General features: G+C 54.6%; 1 protein-coding gene across 1 annotated transcript in view; it reads left to right on the top strand.

Annotated features, from left to right (window-relative positions):
* Positions 1-22687, top strand: part of TSPEAR (thrombospondin type laminin G domain and EAR repeats) — a 108940-nt gene extending 86253 nt beyond the window's left edge. Inside the window, exons 5-13 of the mRNA XM_052645796.1 lie at positions 625-715; positions 1704-1860; positions 3082-3213; positions 3901-4127; positions 6356-6542; positions 7486-7715; positions 19098-19285; positions 21529-21630; positions 22534-22687. Of these exons, the coding sequence (XP_052501756.1) occupies positions 625-715; positions 1704-1860; positions 3082-3213; positions 3901-4127; positions 6356-6542; positions 7486-7715; positions 19098-19285; positions 21529-21630; positions 22534-22687 (1468 nt within the window). The remainder of the gene's footprint in view (positions 1-624; positions 716-1703; positions 1861-3081; positions 3214-3900; positions 4128-6355; positions 6543-7485; positions 7716-19097; positions 19286-21528; positions 21631-22533) is intronic.
* Positions 22688-23485: the final 798 nt, after the last annotated feature.

Raw genomic sequence — 23485 nt, 5'->3', positions numbered from 1 at the left:
ACCAACAAGGTGAACCCCCTCTAACTCTGATACCATCTGTCCCTTCGCCCTGGGCTCAGAGGAGGGGGGCAGGCTGGGGACCCCGTGTGGACAGAAGCCACTGGAGGCCTCTGTGAGATGGAGAGGAGCCACTGAGCACTTCTGCAGCACATGCTTTTGTAGAAGATCCTGTCCTGAGGCAAAGCATGTCCCCCAAATTTCACATCTGCCAGAACCGGGAATGGGGCATCGTTTGGACACAGCATTCCTGCAGGGATAACCGAGCTCAGCTGAGGTCACGCTGGAGGAGGGCAGCCCTGAGTCAGTGATTGGTGACCCAATGAAAAGAGGAGCAGACGAGAGGCCACACGATTTGCTCAGAAGCCAGGAGCTCCGGGAGCTGAAAGAGGCTCCCCTCCAGTCTAAAGAGGGGACACACCCAGCTGACACCCTGATCTCAGCTTCTGGCCTCCGGCACCATGAGGGAACACACTTCTGTTGTTTAAGGCACCCAGTTGGTGGAGCTGGTCACAGCTGCACCTAGACACTGATACAGCCTCGCGGTGCTGCCCGCTGTCCTCTCTGCATAAGTGGGGCTTGAGTCTTCTCTTCCATGGCCCTAAAACCACCCTCCAATGTTTTCAGAATGGCTGACATGCCCTTCCCAGCCACCCTGTCTGTGCGAGGAGCCCGGTTCTTCATTGGCAGTCGGAGGAGGACCAAAGGCCGATTCACGGTAAGGATGGAGGCACTGCCCACCAGGCCCTCCCAACACCAGTGCTCCTGGGGGCTGTCACCACTGGCCTGGCACCCCAATGCTCTAATTAAACAGTTGTGTGTGCCAAATGGGAATGGGGAGCATATGGGCTCAGAGGAGACCCCTGCTAGCCAGGCAAGCTCCCCTGTAGGCCCTTTGCATCTGCTGTGCCCTCCTCCTGGAGTGAGTCCCCAGTCCTGCTGTGGCGCACTCCAGTGACCTTGGGCCCTTGCCTTGTGCCCTTGTACCATGAAGGCCTTGCCCACCCCTGAGAAGATGCCCCCACACCCAGCTCTATCATCCCCTCTCTGGATGGTCTTTGTAGCCATGACCTCCTTCAGACCAGCTGTGTGTTTGGTCATTGCCTGCCTGTCTCCCCCTTAGAGTGTTGGTGGGGGGACCTTGCTCACTGAGGATATGGGCTTTTGTTTCTTGCTGTGTCTAGTGTTGAGAACCATGCCTTGTGCGTAAGAGGTGAGATCTGAATATTTACCAATGGCATGCTTGGATGGATGGATGGATGGAGAGTAATAGAAAGATGGATGGTGGATGGACAGATGGGAGGACAGCTAGGTGAACAGATAGATGAATGGATGGATGGATGAATGAATGGGCATTGGGTGGGTGGATGGATGAATGGATGACTGGACAAAGAGATGGGTGGATGAACAGAGAAATGAATAGATGGACGAGCAGATAAGTGGACAGATGGACGGACAAGTGGACATACAGACGAATGACCAATGCACCCAGTCATTCTAGGTCAGTCCACAGGAAGAACCCGTTCCGTGGTGTAATTACCTTAGAACCGTGCACAGCTCTCAACCGCTGCTCCCAGTGCCCCCTAACCTACCGGCAGACTCCTCTCTCTTGGCCACCCCTCCCTCAGGGCCTGGGTAGGCTGAGCCCAGGGGTCGCTGGGCCCTCCAGCAGTGCAGGTCTGAGTGCCCTGGCCCTCCCTCTGCAGGGCCTGGTGAGGCAGCTGGTTCTGCTGCCCGGCTCGGATGCCACCCCGAGGCTTTGCCCCTGCGTGAACCCTGAGCTCGCTGTGCTGTCCATCCCCGCCATCCTGCGTGGCCTCACAGGGAAGCCGGAAGACAACGAGGTGCTAAAGTACCCCTATGGTTAGTAGGCCAAAGCTACCCCTCCCCACGCTGACAGTAGACCCCAAGAGCCTGGTCACCCCCGGGTTCCCCAGGCACAAGACAGGAGGGTGCTTACCATGTGGACGAACGGATAGCTGGGGCCTGATGCAGATGACCCCCTCCCTGGGGAGGCAGATGACGTTCTCAGATCCACCTGCTTAAGCCCCACCCGATGGTGCCCTCGACAGACCACTCGTCCTGCCTGGGACCCAGGGCTGAGCTGACACGAATTCCTTCTCTGACTCCCATCTGCCACCTGCTATGCCCCAAGAGCAGCATCTGGGGCCCGTTCTCCCCTTCCCTCTCCAACAGACACCAAACCTCAACCCCCAGTGGGGACCCTGATCTTCATGAGGTTCAGTTCTATTTTCTGGGACCCCTCAGCCTAGAAGGTCCCCAGCACTGGCATCTTTCATTGTGTTTGGACCTCCCCAATGTAAAGTCAGTGTTGACTTTATTTAAGCCATACCCCCTGCCATGGAGAATCCAAAACTCTCTCCGCCAACAACCCCAACTCCCACTGGGGAGGTAGGGAGACCCTGACTCCTTCTAGAGCATCACAGCCCTTGCTTCACAAGTCAGGGGAGCCCCTTGAGCAAGTCAGCCCTTAGACCCAGTCCTGGGCCAGCGTCCCCAAATTCCCAGAGTCTCATGACCTCTGGGGTGTTTTCTGGGCCTTGAGCAGGAGTCTGACCCCCAAGGCCTCTGCCGGGCACTTGGCGAGGTTGAGGATGCTCTATTTCACCTCCTGGTCACTGAGGTCTCAGCTCAGGAGTCACTGTAGGGAAGCCACATGGCATCATTAGGACAGGGCTGGACCTGGATGAAGCCGTGATGACCAGGAATGAGGGGGTCAAGGTGCCTGAGAACCAAGCGGATAGAAATTAGCTGAACCTGTGCCAGTGAGTCTCAGATGGAGGAGAGAGCAAGGCAGCATGATTGCTGAGGGTTCTCAGAGAAGCTGGGGTCTGGGGAAGAACTTGGTGGGCAGGCAGCTGGACTTCAGGGGCATATCCAGGTCCTGTGCACAGATGCCGAGGGCAAGCCCTGGGCTCCCGGGTCTCCCTGCTTCCCAGAGGCCTCGTTGATGACCCTGAGTGGTTCCTGGAAGGAGTGCAGAGGTCAGGGGTCACCTGACACCCTTGACTCCGCCTCCCTCTGGGGAGCACATGCCCGCAAGACATTTGTCGCCCCCACCAGAAACCGACATGAAGGTGACGCTGGGACCCCGGCCTCCGTGCACGAAAGCAGAGGATGCCCAGTTCTGGTTCGACGCCAGCCGCAAGGGGCTATACCTGTGCGTGGGCAGCGAGTGGGTCTCCGTGTTAGCAGGTGAGACGTGCAGGTCTCCAGGGGCCTAGGGTGTCTTCTCAGAGCCAGCGTTATGTAGGAATAGGGAATGAACCTCACAGAGCAGCGAGCTTGAGTGTTTCACCTGGAAACAAGCGCCTTTCTGGGCCTGACTCGTGGGCTGGCAGACTCATGAAGGTCCCAGCTAGGGTAGACCATGGGGCTCCTCCAGGGTGCCCCATCCACTGTCCTCGCCCTTTCCTCCCTCTCTGGTCAGATGGAATGTGATGGTGCCCAGAACCCAAGAGTAGTGTTGTTGGCAGGGAGGTAAGGAGAGGAGCCGTCAGAGGGTGGGGGTCCCTGGGAAGTGGGAACTGGCTGCAGGGGGCTGTCCAGGGGGCTGTCCAGGAGCCACGGCCTCTACTCTCTAGTTCACATTTGGGCACAGCTTTCTGTGGAAGCCTGGAGCCTTGTGCAATGTCTAGTAAGGACCTGACATGTCACTTCCATCCAGCAAGTGTCCCTGGGGGCTCTGCAGGCCCTAAAGCCCATTCAGGGACCAGAATCTCCTTTGCTGGGCCTCCAGGTGAGGGTGGCACAGGGCTTAGGGACACTCGCCTGACCTCAGGCCGAGGGTCATGGCCCAGGGCCCTGGGGTCACTCCCGATGTCATCCATCAGGGCTTCTGTTCTGGGAAGACTTAACTGGTCTCCATGTCTCTATCACAAGCCAAAGAAAGGCTGGATTACGTGGAGGAGCATCAGAGCCTGTTCACGAACTCAGAGACGCTGGGCATCGAGGTCTTCGTCATCCCTGAGACTGGGCTCTTTGTAGCAACTGCCAACCGGAAAACCACATCCGTCATCTACAAGTGGACCGACGGCAAGTTTGCTTCATACCAGGACATCCCCACGCACCAGGCACAGTCCTGGAGACACTTCACCATCGGGAAAAAGGCAAGTTCACGTGTGCGACTGTGTCAGTTTCTATCTTGGAAAAACCCACAACGTCCAAGGGTTGGGGCTCCTTAGGTAGATTTTGGGCTTTCCTGGTGGCTCAGATGTTAAAGAATCCGCCTGCCATGTGGGAGACCTGGGTTCAATCCCTGGGTTGGGAAGGTCTCCTGGAGAAGGGAATGGCAACCCACTCCAGTATCCTGGCCTGGAGAATTCCATGGACAGAGGAACCTGGTGGGCTACAGTCCATGGGAGTCTCAAAGAGTCAGACATGACTGAGTGACTTTCACTTTGTATAGGTTTTATGGAGAAAGGCATTTCTACTGGCTTCAGAGCCTCATACAGGTTCTAAATGGCTTTTGAATCAGACACACCTGCGTCTCTTGGTCTGGAATGTGGCTGAGAGCATCTGTTCCGTTTCCTACGAAATGGACACAAGGCCACTGCTGAGACATTCCCCACTCCATGCAGACCTGCTACTGCCTCCTCAAAGCTCTGAGATGATCTGACCTAAGTTCAGTTCCGTTCAGTTGCTCAGTCGTGTCTGACTCTTTGCTACCCCATGGACTGCAGCACACCAAGCTTCCCTGTCCATCACCAACTCCTGGAGCTTGCTCAGACTCATGTCCATCCAGTCAGTGATGCCATCCAACCATCTCATCCTCGGTCATCCCCTTCTCCTCCTGCCTTCAATCTTTCCTGGAACCAGGGTCTTTTCTAATGAGTCAGTTCTTTGCTTCAGATGGCCGCAGTGTTGGAGCTTCAGATTCAGCATCAGTCCTTCCAATGAATATTCAGGACTGATTTCCTTTAGGATGGACTGGTTTGATCTCCTTACAGTCCAAGGGACTCTCAAGAGTCTTCTCCAACACCACAGTTCGAAAGCATCAGTTCTTTGGTGCTCAGCTTTCTTTATCTGACCTAAACGGTAGTGGAAATGGGGCTCCATCTTGGCCTCCCTCTATTGGCCCCATAAACATGGGGGATACGTGCTGTCCTGATGGAGGGGACAGGTGAGACGGTAAGGGCTGGACCTGAGGCCTTGGATGGGAGAGCCTGGCAGGCAGCCCCCTTCCTTTCACCAGGACTGTGTTGAGCAATAGCCCAAGGGTGGGACTGAGAGGGCTGCACCCTTGAGATAAGCATTTCCTTCCCAGCTCCTTCTGGTCCTCCACTCCAAACGGCAGGATCCCTGGGCCCCCTCCCATGCCTGCTCTCAAGCCAGTCACCAGTGTGCCCAGTTCCAGCCCTGCACACCCCACCCCCAAGGCCCATGCAGTGAGGACAAATCTGTTTCCGGTCCCTGCTGGCTGTCAGGGTCCTGAACTCCAGGGCAGCCTGGTGAAGGAGTGACTAGCTCTCTGGTCTTATGTTGATGACATTTTAAAGATTTTTACTTTTTCCTAATAAAAAATAACTATATATCAAAAAATTGGGAAATTCGGAAAAATAAGAAAAATCTGTCAGGTCCCCTAAGTAGACGGAGGGTCCCTGGGGCTGCTTCAGCCACAGCAAGTGAGCCCCTCACCCTAGGCTTCCGGCTTCTGTCACATCACATGACCCGCCACCTGGGCCTCTGGGTTGTGTCACACGTAGGGCGTTGCCACATGGTCCTCAAGTGTGTGACACACATGTGCTTCTTGACAGCAAGGTGATAAGATCTCTCCTCCTTGTGTGAGTGATGAACATTGCTGTGCATAAGGCTTTCCCTGGGTTTGGGAGATAGAAACACAGCTAATAGGCTGGCAGACACAGGCCTGGCTATGGGTCTTGGAGTAATTAAGATCTGGAGTCAGTGCCATGTCCTGGGGCCTGCCCAGGCTGCCAGTCCTGGGCTCATCCTCTGTCCTAGGGCTCAGCCTCTGTCCCGGGGCTTGGCCTCTGTCCCGGGGCTTGGCCTCTGTCCCGGGGCTCGGCCTCTGTCCCAGGGTTCAGCTTGTGTCCTGGGTTCATCCTCTATCCCGGGGCTTGGCCTCTGTCCCAGGGCTCATCTTCTGTCCCGGGGCTCAGCCTCTGTCCCGGGGCTTGGCCTCTGTCTTGGGGCTCATCCTCTGTCCCGGGGCTCATCCTCTGTCCTGGGACTCGGCCTCTGTCCTGGGGCTCGTCTTCTGTCCCGGGGCTCAGCCTCTGTCCCGGGGTTCAGCCTGTGTCCCAGGGCTGTCATTAAGAAGCCCAGAGCCTGGCCCCTCACTCGGATGGTGAGAGCCCTGTTCTGCTCCTCTCCCCAGGTCTTCCTGGCTGTGGCTAATTTTGAGCCGAATGAGAAGGGTCAGGAGTTCTCGGTCATTTACAAGTGGAGCCAGAGAAGGCTGAGGTTCACGCCATACCAGAGGGTCCCGACCCACAGTGCCCGGGACTGGGAGGCCTTTGAGGTGGCCGGCGAGCACTTCCTGGCCGTGGCCAACCACCGGGAAGGTAGGGGCTGTGACCTTGACTCTGGACTGGGGCGTGATCGCCTGCAGCATTCAGTGTATTTCATTAGAAATGTATAATAAACCTCACCTGGCCCGCATCCTCAGGCTCTGCTGTATGACAGTGGCGTTGGAAGGTGGACACACCTGAGCACCCTCTCACCTGTTCAGGTGGGAGGGGTCCCTGCCCCCATCCATTCTGGGCACAAACTCTGTGAGATGCAATGGGTACGTGGGGATAGGCCGAGGAGGGGCTGGGAAACCTGGCTTCTGGGCCAGGTGACTGCCCTGAGTGACCGCAGAAGCCCTTTCGGGTGCTGTAACTCAAGGGGGACAGGACCCTGGGGGCAGCTGGCCCTGCCAAGTGTCTCCAGCCTCTGCAGGTTCCAAGGCTCAGAGTTTACCTGAGTCTACCACCTGCCAGGGAGCTCTGTAGGGGGCTAGGGAGGAGACCCCACCACCACTCATGGGCAGAGGGACCCCAAGAACCAGGTATCTCTGAGGACAGTAAGTGTTTCAGGAGAGGCTGGCCCAGTGGGGTGTGTGTTGGGGAGTGGGAGGCCCTAAGGAGCACAGTGTGGGGAGAGGGCTTCCAGCCCGCACAGGTCTGATCTCTGGGGGGAGTGAGCATGAAGGGGAAGGCAGGCAGAGTGAAGGGTGAGGCTGCGGAGGGGGTGAGGAGTCCCACCTCCAACACAGTAGATAATCACAGGGGTCTGGAGTCCCCCAAAGGCTGGGCCACTGAAGGTTCTCATGGGGCACAGAGGCAGGAAGGTCACGTGAAGGGTAACGTGGCTGGGAACCCAGGAAGGGTGCAGGAGATCAGGGTCCAGCTGGACTGGACTGGCTGCAGGGCCTGGGGTAGGGTCCAGGGGGCCCTGGTCCCAGGGCACTGGCGTGAGGCTGCAGAAGCCTGTCTCCCTCCCTCAATGTCGCTCGGCCTCCAGGCGACAACCATAACATTGACAGCGTCATCTACAAGTGGAACCCGGGGACCCGGCTCTTCGAGGCCAACCAGACCATCGCCACTTCGGGCGCCTACGACTGGGAGTTCTTCACGGTGGGGCCCTACGCCTTTCTGGCCGTGGCCAACGCCTTCAACGGCACATCCACGCGGCTGCAGTCCAACCTGTACGTGCGGCTTGGCGGCTCCTTCCAGCTCTTCCAGTCCTTTCTGGTGAGGACCCTGCACTCCCCATGGCACCCCTACACACACACCCTTCCCACCCCCAGGCCTGTCCACACCAGGCGCCTCCCCAGAGGTCAGGTGAGGGAGCCGCAGACGAGGTAGAAGGGCTTGCCTGGCACAGAGTTCCCACTGATACATGTGCTCAGATGAGTCCCCTGGCCCCGGCGGGCCCCACAGTCTAACCGGCCTTTATGTGGGTGTCAGGCTCTTGTCCTGAGGCAGCCGGCAGCTGGCCCCTGACCTGGCCAGCTGTGGCGACAGCACTGTTCACCTTCTCTGAGGTCTTGTGTCCCTTAGCTGGTTCCAGCTGTTGTGGGCTGCCTGGCAAAGCATCAGACTGAGGCAGTGAGAGGCTTTATCAGGCGGGGCAGTGCTGAACGCCCTGGTGAACCATGCATGTACTGACCAGGCCCAGGCTAGTGGGCAGTGTTGGCAGCCCCTCCTCAGGCCCCACCGTGGTCTAGGATGATGGTATGGGGTCCAGACCCTCCTCTGCCTTCCCTTGCCCTCCTCCCTCCAAGCTGCCTGGCTTGTCCCTCTCAGTGTCAGACCCCAGACCAAGCCCCCATGTGCTCAGTTGCTAAGTCATGTCCAACTCTTTACAACCGCATGGACTGTAGCCTACCAGGCTCCTCTGTCCATAGGATTTTCCAGGCAAGAATACAGGAGCAGGTTGCCGTTTCCTACTCCAGGGGATCTTTCTGACCCAGGGATCAAACCTGAGTCTCCTGTACTAGCAGGCAGAATCTTTACCACTGAGCCACCTGGGAAGCCCAAGCCCCCACGGATGACTAAAATCAACAGTCAAGGTCGGCATTTGCGTCGTCCTGGCCACGTCATAAGCTCGTTCTTACAGAGCCAAGGGTGCATTTTGACCACTCCCTTCTCAGTGGTGGGCTGGGACAACCTGCGGGCCAGCCCCTGGAGACAGGCCCTGCAGGCAGGTCAGACTCTCTTTCCATGCCACAAGCCCACCACGTGGCTCACTTCACGCGTGGACCCCAGGTGCTGCACAGGATACTTTTCCACAAGTTCCTAGTTGCTTCTTCCCATATCCCTCCCTCCCTCCCTCTCCTTTGTGGGGGAAGAAAGCCACCATCTCTGCACATGGTAGCGTTCCCCAGCTTCTTGCTGGTCCTGACTGTCCCCAGGCTCCTGTGAGCACTGCGTGCTTGGTGCCTCCTGGGTTTCCATCGTGCGTCGCTGTGAGCTCTCTGCTCAGCATGTGTCCACGGAGAGCCCTCTTCTCCTGCAGCCCTTCCCCCTGGGCCCTTCTGCCTGTGCCATCCTGTCCGACTGTCTCTAGAGCTGACAGTGGCCCCTTTTCTGGAACTTTCCTTTACTGCCATCTTTGGCTGGAGCCACCACGTCCAATTCTGATCTCCAGTGTCCCAGTTGACCTCAGGTTTTCGGGTGATACCTCAGGGACACCCCCTTCCAGGTACTCCCCCGTGCTCCCCAGCGTCCCTGCAGCTGAGCCAGGTCATGTGACCAAAGTCAGCCAATGGGTGTAGAGCAGAGCAAGCCCACATCAAATCTGGACTGAGAGGTCACAGCCCACCCCTCACCCTCCGCAGCCACATGGGCCACGTGGCCTGATGGCACAACCACAGGCGGGGGGAGCCATGACCTTGCCAGCTTCATCTCAGTGAGAACCACCGTCTGTGGCAGGAAGTGTGGATGCTCGTGGTAGCCGCGTCCCTTGCCCTGCCTCATGAATGGTGTGCAGGATTTCAGGGTAGAAGCCATTCCCTTGAGAACACGGAGGGCAGCCCCCTGCCTCCCAGGACCCAGGGGTGCAGCAGCCCCCCTGCCCCCCGGGCGCCCCTCCGGTGGCCTTCTCTGCCCTCGGCGCCCACAGGTTTTCTCACAGTGGCTCCCTGTGCCTCCTGACTGCTTTGTCTCAGTGCCCTTTCAACTTGAAGCTGTGCTTTTCCAGGCCTGGGAGATTTTCTTGGTTTTTCTTGATCATTCCATGCCCCACCCCACCCCTGCACACTGGTTAGAGGGCTTTCAGATCTCCTCGGTTGAGTTATCTTTTCAACTTAGACTCTTTCCCCACCTTTATTCTCCGATCATGTTGATGAGCATCTTCTCATAAAGCTCATATCTTTCTAATATCCAAGAACTCTTCCTCTTCATACTGTTCTATACTTACTCTATAAATGCAGTATCTTCTTCAGTACTTTTGAAGATCATTATAGTTTTTAAAAATTCTGGTTTGTTTCTAGAACCAGCTCGGTTTCTTCCAGTATGAGTTTATGTATATATTTTAGCCTGACTTTCATGTTCCAGGTCGTTTATCACACGTCTGGAGGACCCTTTGTTTTCTGTTGATATTTCCTGTTGAGCATGGCAGGGGGCGGCATTGTCACTGGTGGCTTGTGCCTCTGGGAGCTGGGGGTCTGTTGAGGCCCTTGATGAGGTGCTATGATGATGACCTTCTAAACTGGCCTTTTGTGCAAACATAGGAGAGGTCAGATAGGATGATAATCTCCAAACTGGACTCCCCGACCAGCTGCAGGAACCCTCTTCATGTCACGTGCCTGGTGTGACAGCTCAGCTGGGGACCTGTGTGGTTGACCAGAAGGCCGTGTGCCGAGCCTCTGTGTTCTCTGGACACCATGGGGAAGCACTCAGCCTGAATCTCTCAAAGTGGTGTTCGTTCCTGCCACTGTCTCTCATGCAGGATGTCTCAGATCCCTTCCAGGTTCTGGCCCATCTCCTTGAATGCTCCCCAGTATTCTGGCTACAGAGCTGTGAGCCCCTGAAACTCTGTATTTTCAGGCAGCATCCGGATCTGGCTCCAGTCTGTGTCCAGCCTCGCCACAGGCCTCAGACACAGGGCACCCTCAGAAGGGAGACTGGGCCGAGGGGCAGAGACAGGCCCAACTGAGCTAGGATGGGGGACATCTGAGCTCCATGCCCTAAACCAGAGCCAGCCCAGTGTTGTGACGCTGGCCGGAAGAGTTAGCCAAAAGTGCAGGGCAGGGGTGGGGGTGGGCAGAACCACAGTGGCTGCGAGAGGGTGCATCTCCAGCTGGTGGGCAGAGCTGCCCCAGGAGCTGACTCTGGGGGCTGCAAGGGGGCACTGCTGATCCCTGTGCCCACACACACCCGAAGACCCTGCCTTCTCTAATGAGCCAAGTCTCTTCGCACCCAATGAATCCCTCAGAGCCCACCAGATCCCATTTTCATGTTCTGCCAGCTGTTTTTGTATGGTGTTTAAATCCTCTTAGGTCCTGAAGATGCCTTCATATGTTTGCACTTGGTTTGGAGCTTTGCAGCATCTCTCATGGCCTCACATGAGTTTGAAGTGGGAGTTGAAGTGTGTGTAGAGAGGCGCCAACCTTGAGGAGAGCCCTTTCTGAAGGGATGGCCAGGCAAGGGATGCAGGCTGCTGGCATTTGTGGCACTGTGCACACGGACAGCACCGAGAGGGGCACCAGGTGGGTTCCTCACTGGTAGGGTGAGTTCAGCTCATGAGGAAGGCTGTGCTCATGCTGGGTCTGCAGCCCAGGGGTGCATGGAAGACTAGCTGTCCACCCTGAAGCATTCCCCGGCAACCCCTTCCAGACCTCCCCACCTCTCTCACCAGGAATCCTATAATCTTCCTTCAGGTGGCAGACCACTTCAGGCTCCAACCACTTGGCCTCACCATCTTGGACCAAAGGAGGTAGAAGCTAGGTGTGTCGGAAGGATGGGACTTCCGACCTCCAGCTGCTGGGACTTCTGCTCCCTGAGCTGTCTGGCTGTGGGATCTGTGGTTACAGTCATCACGTGTAGACCTGGAGTGGAGAGGGTGGGGAAGGGGAGGGGGCGGCAGTGCACCAAGACTGGGGGTTGTTGCTGGGAGGGGCCACTGGCAGAAATGAGAACAAAGGGCAGTGGGGTATTTCTGGCAGGATGTGGGCTGAGGGCTGACAGGGTCTCCAAGAAGAGGGCCAGTGAAGCCCCCTGAGAAACCACTTATCAGGGCAGGGGAGGGACAGGCAGAGGAGCTGCCCAGAGTCATCAGTAGGTTTGAGGAGACAGAGAATGAAGCTGGGGTTTGTCAGAAAGGCAGTCTCCACCAAGAATGTGCATGCATGCTAAGTCACTTCAGTCATGGCCAACTGTGCAACCCCATGGACTATAGCCTGCCGGGCTCCTCTGTCCATGGGATTTTTCCAGGCAAGAATACTGGAGCGAGTTGCCATGCCCTCCTCCAGGGGATCTTCCCCATCCAGGGGTTGAACCCGGTCTCCTGCATTTAGACAGATTCTTTACTGTTTGAGCCACCAGGGAAGCCCCAAGAATGTAAATGTCCACAAATGGAGGCAGCAGTCTGTAAGGAGGGTGTTGTGAGAGTGCCCCTGGTGGTCAGCCCTGGAAGGGATCAGCCCGTGTGCTCACCAGGGCCAGGGCACTTCCTCCTATGCTTCTGGTTTGTTCTGTGAGGCTGGAGCTGGCAGTGGACCAGGCAGCCCAGGGAAGAGCAAGGTGTGGAGGGGCCGCTGTACTGGGGGAGAGCTGGAGGGCACCCCAAAGTTGGCCAGGGAGTGTGCTGCCCCCTGCAGTCTCCCAGGAGGAGGCCCCTCTCCCACCGTAGCTGACTGCCCACAGTGTCAAGGGCTGAATCCCCCAGGGTCCTTTGGGACCTGCCTGTCTTCTCCTGGCAGTGCTCCTGGTCCTCCCTCCCCAGGCACTCCGAGACCTGGGTTCTTTGCTCCATCAAAGCCAGAACCCAACGGCCTCCTGCCCAACAAGCAATCTGCTGATTATGGGGAGCCCACCCACCCTCTAGGGCACTGTCAAGGGCTCCAGGTGCTCTGGCTGCCAAGTCCCAGAAGCACCATCCTCCCTCGAGATGCTCCAGGCCCAGGCAGGCGCAGTGCCAGGGGATTCCAGGGCAGGGCTCAGGGGAATTCCACTCAAAGAAGGGCAGGAATGGTCCGCCCAGCCCAGCAGGTGCCAGGCTGCCTTGCTCCGGTGCCAGGGAGGGCTTGGCAGGGCTGTTTGATGTGGGAATTTCTTCTTCTCTCCCTGACATGTCCCTAATGCGCTCAGAATCCAGGAGTGGCCTGACAGCGGGGCCTCAGGCCAGCTCACCCCTGCCCAGGCTGGTGCAGCCCTGGGCTGGGATTCTCCCCGGTTTACTTCCGAATAGGAGGAGCCCAGCCTCTGGCTGAGGGTGCAGGTGCCGGCCCCAGGCTTCCAGGGAAGCTCACTGCGAGCCAATGACTGGCAGTCAGGCGGCCACCTGCCGGACTCTGCTAGCCCCTGGCGAATAAAATACAGGATGCCTATTTCAATGTGAAGGAGAAAGCAATGGCACCTCACTCCAGCACTCTTGCCTGGAAAATCCCATGGACGGAGGGGCCTGGTGGGCTACAGTCCATGGGGTCTTGAAGAGGTGGACACGACTGAGCGACTTCACTTTCACTTTTCACTTTCATGCATTGGAGAAAGACATGGCAACCCACTCCAGTATTCTTGCCTGGAGAATCCCAGGGGACAGAGGATGGGCTGCTGTCCACTGGGTCGCACAAAGTCGGATAGGACTGAAGCGACTTCGCAGCAGCAGCAGCATTTCAATGTGAAAACCAGATAAACAACGAATCAGTTTTTAGTAAAAGCGTGCCCATACACATAGACTGAAACATCATTTTAATCTGAAACTCAAACTGAATGAGGCGCCCTGTACTTGCTGTATCGGGCGCCCCCCACCCCACTGGGCGCACAGAGCAGAGGAGAGGCGAGAGTCCCTTAAGCCACGCCCACCTGGATGCTCCTCCCCGCCCCCGCCGCTGGCCACGCCCCCGCCCTTCCTCCTGGGCTCGTGCCCTCTTCTCCCAGTTCCCAGGCCCAGACATCCCCTTTTACCGACACTGGTCTGCAGGCCAACCCCTTCTTGCTGGGGCTCAAGACCAGTGAGCTGAGGGAGGAGTGGCTCGGGGCTGAAAGGAAGCTGTGGTGATCTGGGAGAGACCCCCTTCTCAGACCAGCCCTGGCCGCTTGTTCTGTGTGGGTGTGTACATGTGCAGGTGTGTGCATGTGGGTGCTTGCAGTTATGTGCACATGTATACAGATACATGCGTGCAGGACTGTGTAAAATCTCATCCATGCAGGTGTGTGCACATGTATACACAGGTGCGTGCAGGTATGTACGTGTGTCTGCGTTTCCCACTGTTGTGGTCTCATCAGCAAAGGGTGGGGCAGAACCGGCGATTCACAGTCTGGCCACTCCCGTGGTTTCTGCGACCTGGCTGGGCTGGCACGTGTGTGCCACTCTGCACACTCTTGTGGTTCTCTAACGTCGGTCCTCTGATGAGGCTGGAGGCCCCACGGGCCCGAGTGTCTCCCCAGCTCGAAAGTTGCGGCGTGGCCCCAGGGGACAGAAATAGTGCCACCTCCGAGCCGCGGTTAGGAGAAGGTGCTAACCCAGGAAGGCTTCAGCCCAGCTCCTGGTCCGGCAGGGTCGGCGACGCCAGGTACCCTGGTCCCTGTCCTTGTCCTGTGAGTCACTCTTTTAGCTTGAGCTCCCTTGTTTCCGACCCTCGGACGGGCCCAAGCCTGTTTCTCGGCGCCCGCGCCCCTCGGCCGCGGGGCGGGGTTGGGGTGGGGTTGGGGAAGCTGTGGTGTCTGGGCTCCGCGCACCGGGCGGTAAATCGGGCAGCCACGCCCTCTGCTGGACGCCGAGAGAACACCAGGCGAGCGGCCTGGCGGGTACCGGACCCGCGGGGACCAGAGGCCGCTGCTGGGCGGATTGTACAAGCCGGAAAGGGACCTCCGAGAAAGGGTAGTCCGAAGACCCGTCCCCCGCCTGTCGGAGTAAAGGAAAACAGAGACCCTTCCCACGTGGAATGGGAATGCAATTGTCCCTCCAGCGTCGCTGGGCATCGCGGTGACCAGCTGTGGCCAGCCAGGACTACCTACCTCAGGGTAGGCACGGTGTCCCCAGGAAGCAGCCGGGTCCAGAAATTGATCGCTGTGTGGCTTCTAGGCTCAATTCTGTACGACCTGAGCTGCTTCCAGATTTTCACTATTATGAATAATTCTACTAAAAGCATCTCCTACATGGCTTTCTGTGGGCAAATTGTTTTTACTTTTCTTGAGTAAAAATCTTGGAGTGGAATTCTAGGCCATGAGGTAGGCGGATGTTTAACTTCTGAAGAAATTGCCAAGCAGTTTTCCAAAACAGTTCTACCATTTCATACATTCCCCAAAACAGAGTGAGTGCCAGTCATCCCACACTCCAGACAACACCCGGGTTTGTCTGTATTTTTAGTCTAACTTACAAGGTGTGAAACAGCACTACCGTGTGGTTTTTAAGTCACAGTCCCCTGGTAACTAACGACGGCACATTTCCACCCACCTGCTGGTTTGCCAGAGTCCCTTTTGCAAAATGCATATTCAAGTCTTTGCCCATACTTTAATTTTTTTGCCTTTCATTATTGATATGTAGGAGTTCCTTAAATATTAGGTATAAAATAAGTTCTTTGTCACATACATAGCCTTCGATCCCCTCTTTTTTGTACTAATTCAGTTTGTTGCATAATTGTGTGCTTCAGCAATCACAATATACATATTCAACTTACAGCAATCTATTTTTTATTGGAGTATAATTTCTTTACAATGTTGTTATTTTCTGCTGTACAAGGAAGTCGATCAGCTGTGGTATACATATATCCCTTCCCTCTTAGACCTCCCACCCCCATCCCACTGAACTAGGTCATCACGGAGCATCGAGCTGAGTTCCATGTGCTATACAGCAGCTTCCCACTAGGTATCTTTTTTCATGCCTGGTGGTATATATATATATATATATATATATATATATATATCAATCCTAATCTCCCAACTCATCTCACACTCCTCTGCCCCATCCCGTATCTACACTGCAATCTATTTTTTATTTTTTAATTAACTGTGTGTGTGTCAGTTGCTCAGTCGTGTCTGACTTTGTGATCCCATGAAGCCCACCAGGCTCCTCTGTCCATGGAATTCTCCAGGCAAGAATGCTGAAGTGGGTTGCCATTTCCGTCTCCAGGGCGTCTTCCCAACCCAGGGATTGAACTCAGGTCTCCTGTATTGCAGGCAGATGTGTTACTGTCTGAGCTACTAGGGAAGCCCTTGTGTTAATATGTTCAATTCAAATTTAAAAAATTTTTTAAATTTATATTGGAGTATAGTTGACTAACAATGTTGTATTAGTTTCAGGTATACAATCTATTTTTGAATTAATATTATACTTTACATATAATGTGATAACCTTACAACTACATGATCTCATTTATCCTTACCTGTCCATTGGGCTATTGGGAGCATGTATAAACTCACATGTCTGCTTAAGGTATGAGCTCCATAGCTTGTCCTCTTGTTTGCTGTAAACAGTGAGTTGTCTTGACGCCCAGCTCACCATTCCCAGCACCCTCTGCGTACTTGCAGACACTGCTTCTTGTGGAGTTTCAACCTTTGTAGCTTCCTTCAGGACTGCTTGTAAAGCCGGTCTGCTGGCGGTTCATTCTACCACTTTTATCTGAAAGAGACTTTACAGTGGAGGATGTTTTCACTGGTTGTAGAATTCTGGGTTCGTGGTTTTCTTTCATTTCCTTTAAAGATGTTTTTCCATTGACATTGAGCTTCAACTGTTTCTGATGAGAGATTGGATACCATTGGCACCACTGTTTCCCTATAGCAAATGTCTTTTTCCTCTGGCTGCTTCTGAAATCTTCTCTATCCTCATATATTTAATATGATGTGTTGAGGTTATGAGGGGTTGTATTTATTCTGCTTGGGGTCTCTGATCTTGGATCTGTGGTTTGGTGGTTTTAATCATATTTGGGGAAATTTTAGCCAACATTTACTTAAATTTTTTTCTGCCTCATTCTCCTTTCCTTTCCTTCTGTGATCCAATTACATGCACATTGTTGTTGCTGTTCAGTCACTAAGTCACGTCCAACTCTGTGACTCCACGAACGGCAGCCCGCCAGGCTTCCCTGTTCATCACCATCTCCCAGAGCTGCTCAAACTCATGTCCATTGAGTCAGTGATGTCATCCAACCATCTCATCCTCTGTCGCCTCCTTCTCCTCCTGCCTTCAATCTTTCCCAGCATCAAGGTCTTTTCCAATGAGTTGGTTCTTCTCATCAGGTGGCCAAAGTACTGAAACTTGAACTTCAGCATCAGTCCTTCCAATAAATATTCAGGGTTGATTTCCTTTAGGTTTGACTGGTTTGATCTCCTTGCAATCTAAGGGACTCTCAACACATCATTTCTTCAGTGCTCAGCCTTCTTTATGGTCCAACTCTCACACCCATACATGACTACTGGAAAAACCATAACTTTGATCATATAGACCTTTGTCGGCAAAGTAATGTCTCTGTTTCTTAATAAGCTGCCTAGGTTTGTCCTAGCTTCATGTACTAGACTGCATTATATTATCATTGAGGCTCTGTTTACTTTCATTGTAAACATTCCCCCCCTTTCTGTGCTTCAAATCAGATAATCTCTATTGGTGTATCTTCTAGTTCACAGATTCTTTCTTCTGGATTGTCTAGGTAGCTTTTGATCCCATGCAATAGATTTGTGAATACAGGCATTTTGCCTTTTAGGTACAGGATTTCTGTTTGACTCCTTTTAGAGTTTTCATAACTCTCCAAATCTCCCCACCTTATTGTTGATTACATACATGTTTGCCTATAGATTCTGATCACGGTTACTATAAAGTTTGTATCTGTTCACTCCAGTATTTGCGCTGTGTCAACCTATTTCTACTTGCTGTTTCTTCTCCTGATCATAGGTTCCCCTGCTGTCTAACTCTCTGGTCAGTTCCACCAGCCGCTCAGCTGTTGTTTGTCCCTGGGTCCTTGGGGTCCTGTCCCCTGTGTGTGCACTTCAGGAGCTAAAATGGACTTGAGAGAAGTTAATAAGGAGATACTGGGGCCTCCCCCTACTGGGAGTCCCTCCTTCCTAGGCTAGCCTCCTTTGGTTTCAAGCCCCAAATGCAAAGCTTGGATCTGGACTCGTCTGGTCCTCCCCTTCCCCATGCACTCCCACCCCAGCATCCCAGATGCTGGTCATAAACCTCCTTTTATTTACACGTGGGCCCATGTGTACGTCAGCTCATGCAGTTCAAGGTCTGTGCCCAGCGAGTCCACTGCCTCCACTTGAGTGCCAAGCCCATATGGCACAGGACCAGGAATGTCCTCAGAGGGAGAGTCAGACAAACATGTGTTCACAGGCCACCATCTCCCCTCCACGTTCTGCCTGCCCTTGGCCCTTCTCCAAAACCTTCAAGCAGTTGTGTACATTTTAAAGTATTGTATCCAGTGCTTAGTCACTTCTGTCATGTCCGACTCTTTGTGACCCCATGGACTATGGCCCACCAGACTCCTCTGTCCATGGCATTCTCCCAGCAAGAATACTAGAGTAGGTTGCCATTTCCTTCTCCTGTTGTATCCAGAGCCTATGATTATTATCAACAGGAGGGTCAGTCTCTCCACCAGTATCACAAGTCAAAAGTCAAGAGGCAAAACATTTAAAGACAGTTTCAATGCAGAGTGTCCATCCAAGCTTCTGCAGCCCTCACCTGCTTGTGGGAACCCCTTTGTGCTGACACAGGAGCTCAGACCCCAGCAGCCGCGTCAGGCTGTGGTTTGGAGTCCTCAGGAGCTTTTGCACACTGCTCCCCCAGCCGCAGTCCCCTGTTTCGGGGAGCTGCTGTGTTAGCCCCTCCAGTGGAGCTGCCGTCCAGTGTGCTCACTGCTTTGTTTCTCAGAACAGGGATGGATCTGGACTCGTCTGGTCCTCCCCTTCCCCATGAACTCCTAGCCCAGCATCCCAGAGATGTTGGTCATAAACCTCCTGGAGGGCCCATGTGTAAATCAGCTCATGCCGTTCGAGGTCTGCGGCCAAGGCTTGGCAGCCGGCCATTCGTGTAAGTCCAGCCCCATGGGCCCATGCACACCTCACCCTCCAGGTTGATGAGTGATTTTGGAGGAGTAGCCTACATAGGATGGGGCTGTCCAGAGAGCCAGAGGAGAGCCTCAGGCCAGGGAGATATGTAGTAAGCAACTCCGGAGGTAGCTAAGATGTTGCTTCTGAGTTCATAACTGGAGGGAACAGATAGGGCTCCCTGGAAGAGGTGTTACAGCAGTTGGACCTCCTCCAGGGCACACTGGGGCCTGGGGAAGGGGCAGCACAGGCGGTAAGAAGCTCTCTAGGCGGATGGTCCTTTGACTGGCCTTGGAGGAGGCTGGGAAAGGGCAGCGCCCGCAGGAGGGGCGCCTGCTTGACGCCCGGAGTGCAGGGGCTGGAGGCGCGTGGGTGGCCATCCTGAGGGTCTCTGCCCACAGCGTGCTCTCGGCTTCCCTCTCACGGTCCCAGACGTTTGGCGCCGCAGACTGGGAGGTTTTCCACATTGGGGAGAGGGTCTTCCTCGCCGTGGCGAACAGTCACCGCTACGACGTGGAGATGCGCTTGCAGAACGACTCCTACGTCATCAACTCGGTCATATACGAGCTGAACGTCACCGCGCAGACGTTCGTCCGCTTCCAGGAGATCCGCACCTGCAGGTACGCGGGCGGCGGGCGGCCGGGGCGGGGATCCAGGGCCCCGGTCCTTCGACCTCCGAAGCCGCCCAAACCGCAGCGCGCGCACCTGAGCATCTGTGGGGCCGCGGTGCCCACCCCTCAGCCCACAGGTGTGGAGCGGCCTCGCTGTCCACCCCGCAGACCTTCCACACGGCCAGCTGAGGGACCGCGGCTCCTGCCGTAGCCTTGACTCTGCTTTTAAAAGCTATGGTTTGGGTGCTTGTTTTTTAGAATTCAGTGTTTTTATTTTTTAAATTAAATTTGCATATGCGTACAACCATTTCCACGGTGACTTTAGAACATTTTCGTTACCTTGAAAAGAAACCCTACCCCTCAGCTGGTACTGCCCTCCACAGCGCCTGGGGCTCACCAGCCTGCTCTCTGTCCCTCTGGGTTTCCCAACCTGGACACTGCATTCAGATGTGTCTGGCTTCTTTCACTTGTCATTTTTTCAAGGTCCATCCACGCTGTACCTTAGCACCTCACTCTTAATGAGTGAGTAATATTCCACTGTGTTTATTTATCATACTTTGTTTACTTTTCATCAGCTGATGGATATTTGTCTATTTCCACCATTTGACCAAACGTGTGTGTGGTTCTGAAGGATTAAAAATATGCTTCGCATTACTGTCAGCAGATTTACTGCCCCGATGCTTTGGAAGTCATGCCAGACCTTGATTTCCTACTGGGTTAAGTCCCAGCAGCTTCTGATGCGAGCATGGGGGCAGACGGTGCAGTCAACATTTTGCTGCAGAAGCAAGGCCGTGGGCCTTGGTTCCAGAACCAGTTACAGTTGGCAGAATGCTGCGAGTGGGACCACACGGCTGTGCCACTGGCCCACCCGTGCCACACTGCGTGAAGCCCCCCAGTGAGCATGGCCACACTCACCACTTTTTCTTAATGATGAATGACAACTGGCCATGGCTGAAAGTGGCAGAGACAGGATTCCAGATAACAGAAGGAAGAGTCAGGAGCCCCCCTGCATGTCCCCAGGTACCTCTGTGGCCGTCTCACGCCCGGGGTTCTGTTGGAGCTCTAGGCCAGCGCCCTCAGTGCCCCACTGAGAAGGAACCCAGGGTGAGTATCAACCAAGAGAGTGTGACTGTGCTGTCTGAACAGGCTATAACCTTGAGGCCTCTGGATGCAGATGCATTGGCCTGGCCTTGGGCATCTGAGTGACTCCAGCAAGGCTGCAGCCTCAGTTTCCTCATCTGTAAAGCAGGCCCGCAGTAATTAGAGCAGTGACTGGGGACCATGGTTGGCCTCCTGGGATAGACAGGGCTCTAGGATGTCCTTCCCAGAAGCCCTGTCAGATCCCTGAGAACTAAGATGTGTCTGAGCACAGACTCACCCTTAGCGAGTTCAGGGACGTTTGTTGAAAACAGGATGCAATGATCTGTTTGCAGTAAGAACCACAACTTCCAAATTTAGGGGGACGTCTCTACGTTAGCAGACCCTGCTGGCACCTGAGCTGGAGTCGGGGAAGAAGCCTGTGACCTCACAGCCAGTGTCCTCAAGTTTTCGCCTCCAGGGGGCGCTGCAGACTTTAGGGACCGGCCACAAGTTTAGGGCTGTTCCTCTATTTCAGCCTCTTCCAAGTGAACGACTTTTGCACCCATGTTCAGAGCTTCGCTGTTCACTCTTGTTGCCCAGGTGTCCACAGACAGATGAATGTGGTCCATTCTTAGAGTAGAATATTGTTCAGCCTCAAAAAAGGACATCCTGACATCTGACCGCACGGAAGGACAAATACTTTGTGATCCACTTACCCGAGGTCCCTGGAGAAGTCAGATCCATAGGGACAGGAAGTAGATGATGGGGGCCAGAGGCTGGGGGAGGGGGTGGGGAGCAAGTGTTTCCTGGGGACAGAGGTTCAGTCTGGAAGATGGAGAAATTCTGGAGATGGATGTGGTGATGGTTGCATGTCAGTGTGAAGGTACCCAGTGCCACTAAGCTTAATGTCCATTTTAAAAATGAATAAAATAGAAAGTTTTGTGTTATGTGTATTTTATTACAATTAATTTTTTTAAGTTTAAAAAGTGAACAACTAATTTGCATTTCCCTGGAACAGACCAACTGGTTGTATGACTGAGGAAACTGCTCCTCCTTCTGTGGATTTTGGTGGTGGGACCTAGCCCCCTGAATCCTGAGATTAGGGGGAGAACCAGCCCCCAAGTGCCCAGGCAGCATCTCCAGGTCCTAATTCTGCTCACTTGCTCCCACAGTGCTCTGGACTGGGAGTTCTTCTCAGTGGGAGAAGATTATTTCCTGGTGGTTGCAAACTCCTTCGATGGAAATACCTTCTCGGTAAACAGTATTATTTACAGGTAAAGGCCATGCCCCTGCTAGACACCTCGGTTCAGCTGGGTGGGCCCACCTTCCCCATGAATGACCACAGGCTCAGAGCAAGTCACAGGTCATGCAGCCCTGTGGGTCACCTGGCACTTGATGTATCTGAGCATGGGCTGAGTCTGGGTCAGGCCCCCAGGTCAGCTAGGTGACCTCTAGCCCTGCTGACACTCACAACTTTGGGTTCTGGCTGGAGATGCAGTGAGAGGCTACACTAATGTGAGAGTTATTAGTGTGTTATCCTATTACATGTTTCCATCCAAGGCTGTGGTAGATCTCTCTGTTTTTCACATGTCCTTCAGTAAAATTTTACACTTCGTCTTAGAGGCACCATGGCATTCTCGCGACCTTCCCTTCCAGGAGTTTTCCGAGTATTGTAAGCACATGACCATTTTCATCTGTGTATCACAATTAATTGTTGTGTCTGGTCATGCAACCACAGTATCTTGTTAGTTTTAATAGTTTTCTAAAGAAATGTCTCATGGGAGTTCTAGAAGTATAACTATGTCTGCAAATAAAAGTGCCTTTGCTTCTGTATTTCTAATGTTTTTAGCTGATCTAAGTTTCTCAGTTATCTGAAAACTCCAGGATGATCTTGAATCGTCTTGGACAGGGCAGGTCCCCCCTTTCCAGGCCTGTTTTCCTCTCTACAGGCTAAGGCCCCTCCTGGCCCAGCTCCTCAAGATTGGAACCTGGGGAGGTTTGGGGGCTGGGATGCATGGCCCCTCATGCTGTGAGGGGTGGGAGAGGCAGATGGGACCCTGGTGAGGGTCAGGGAGGGGTGGGGTGGGAGCCCCGGCGAGAGGGAGCAGCCCAGACATTCACTCCTCTCGCTGGGGCTGGCGTCCCAGCCTGGAAGCTGACGGCCTCTCTCCCCGCAGGTGGCAGGGGTATGAAGGCTTCGTGGCCGTGCACAGCCTCCCAACCTTCGGCTGCAGGGACTGGGAGGCCTTCCGCACAGCGGCTGGCTCCTACCTGGTCTACTCCAGCGCCAAGGAACCGCTGTCCCGGGTGCTGAAGCTGAGGACGGGGTGATGGGCTCAGAGCTCCGGGAGCTAGACCTGCGTGGCCACACCCCAGAACCCCACCAGGAACCCCCAAAACCTCTGGGGAGTGGGACAAGCCTAGGAGAAGCTGTGGCTCCCAGAGCCACCAACTCACTTTCTCTGGCCCTTGTCCAGCCACGACATCATCACCTGGACAACCGTGGTGGCCGGACGGGTGGCTCTGTGAGCATCCAAGCTGAAGACCAGAGCTGCTTCTGCAATCTGCTGTCCTGCAGGGATTTTGCTTTAAAGGAAAAGTTCACACAAAGTTTTACCTCAAAAACAGCAGGGCCTGGTCACCTTCCCACAGCGTCCACCACGTGACCAGACACTCAGCTCTGGCTGGGGAGCCCCGACGCAGGGACCGGCTTCGTGCTGCCTCACATATTTGTACCAGCTATTTATTGTGTTCTGTCTATACTGAAATATATTTATGATGCTTCTTACAAAAAGTACTGCTGTGTCTATGTGTTTCTGATGGGAACTAGACCCCCAGCGAGCGCAGCCAGGGGTCACTCACTTGGCCACCTTGGCCTGACATGCCCTCGTGTCCCTGGTCACCAGCACGCCTCTCCTCTGCAGGAACTTCTTCCTCCAGCTTCAGGTTTCCCACAAAACGGTGAGGTAGGGCCAGGTCAGGAATCCCAAGCCTGTGTGGCGTGGGTCCAGTCTCCTCCCTGAGGCCACACCCGCGGGAGATGCCTGACGGATGGACCCTCATGCCTCTGCATACAGGCAGGCCTCCCCGGTCTCCACACGACCTTGTGGGTGTGCCAGATGGACTTGG

This window comes from Budorcas taxicolor, chromosome 1 (assembly GCF_023091745.1).
Source record: "Budorcas taxicolor isolate Tak-1 chromosome 1, Takin1.1, whole genome shotgun sequence".
NCBI classification, from domain to species: Eukaryota; Metazoa; Chordata; class Mammalia; order Artiodactyla; family Bovidae; genus Budorcas; species Budorcas taxicolor.
The sequence above is the reverse complement of the archived record's forward strand: the minus strand, read 5'-3'. Positions and strand labels throughout refer to the sequence as shown.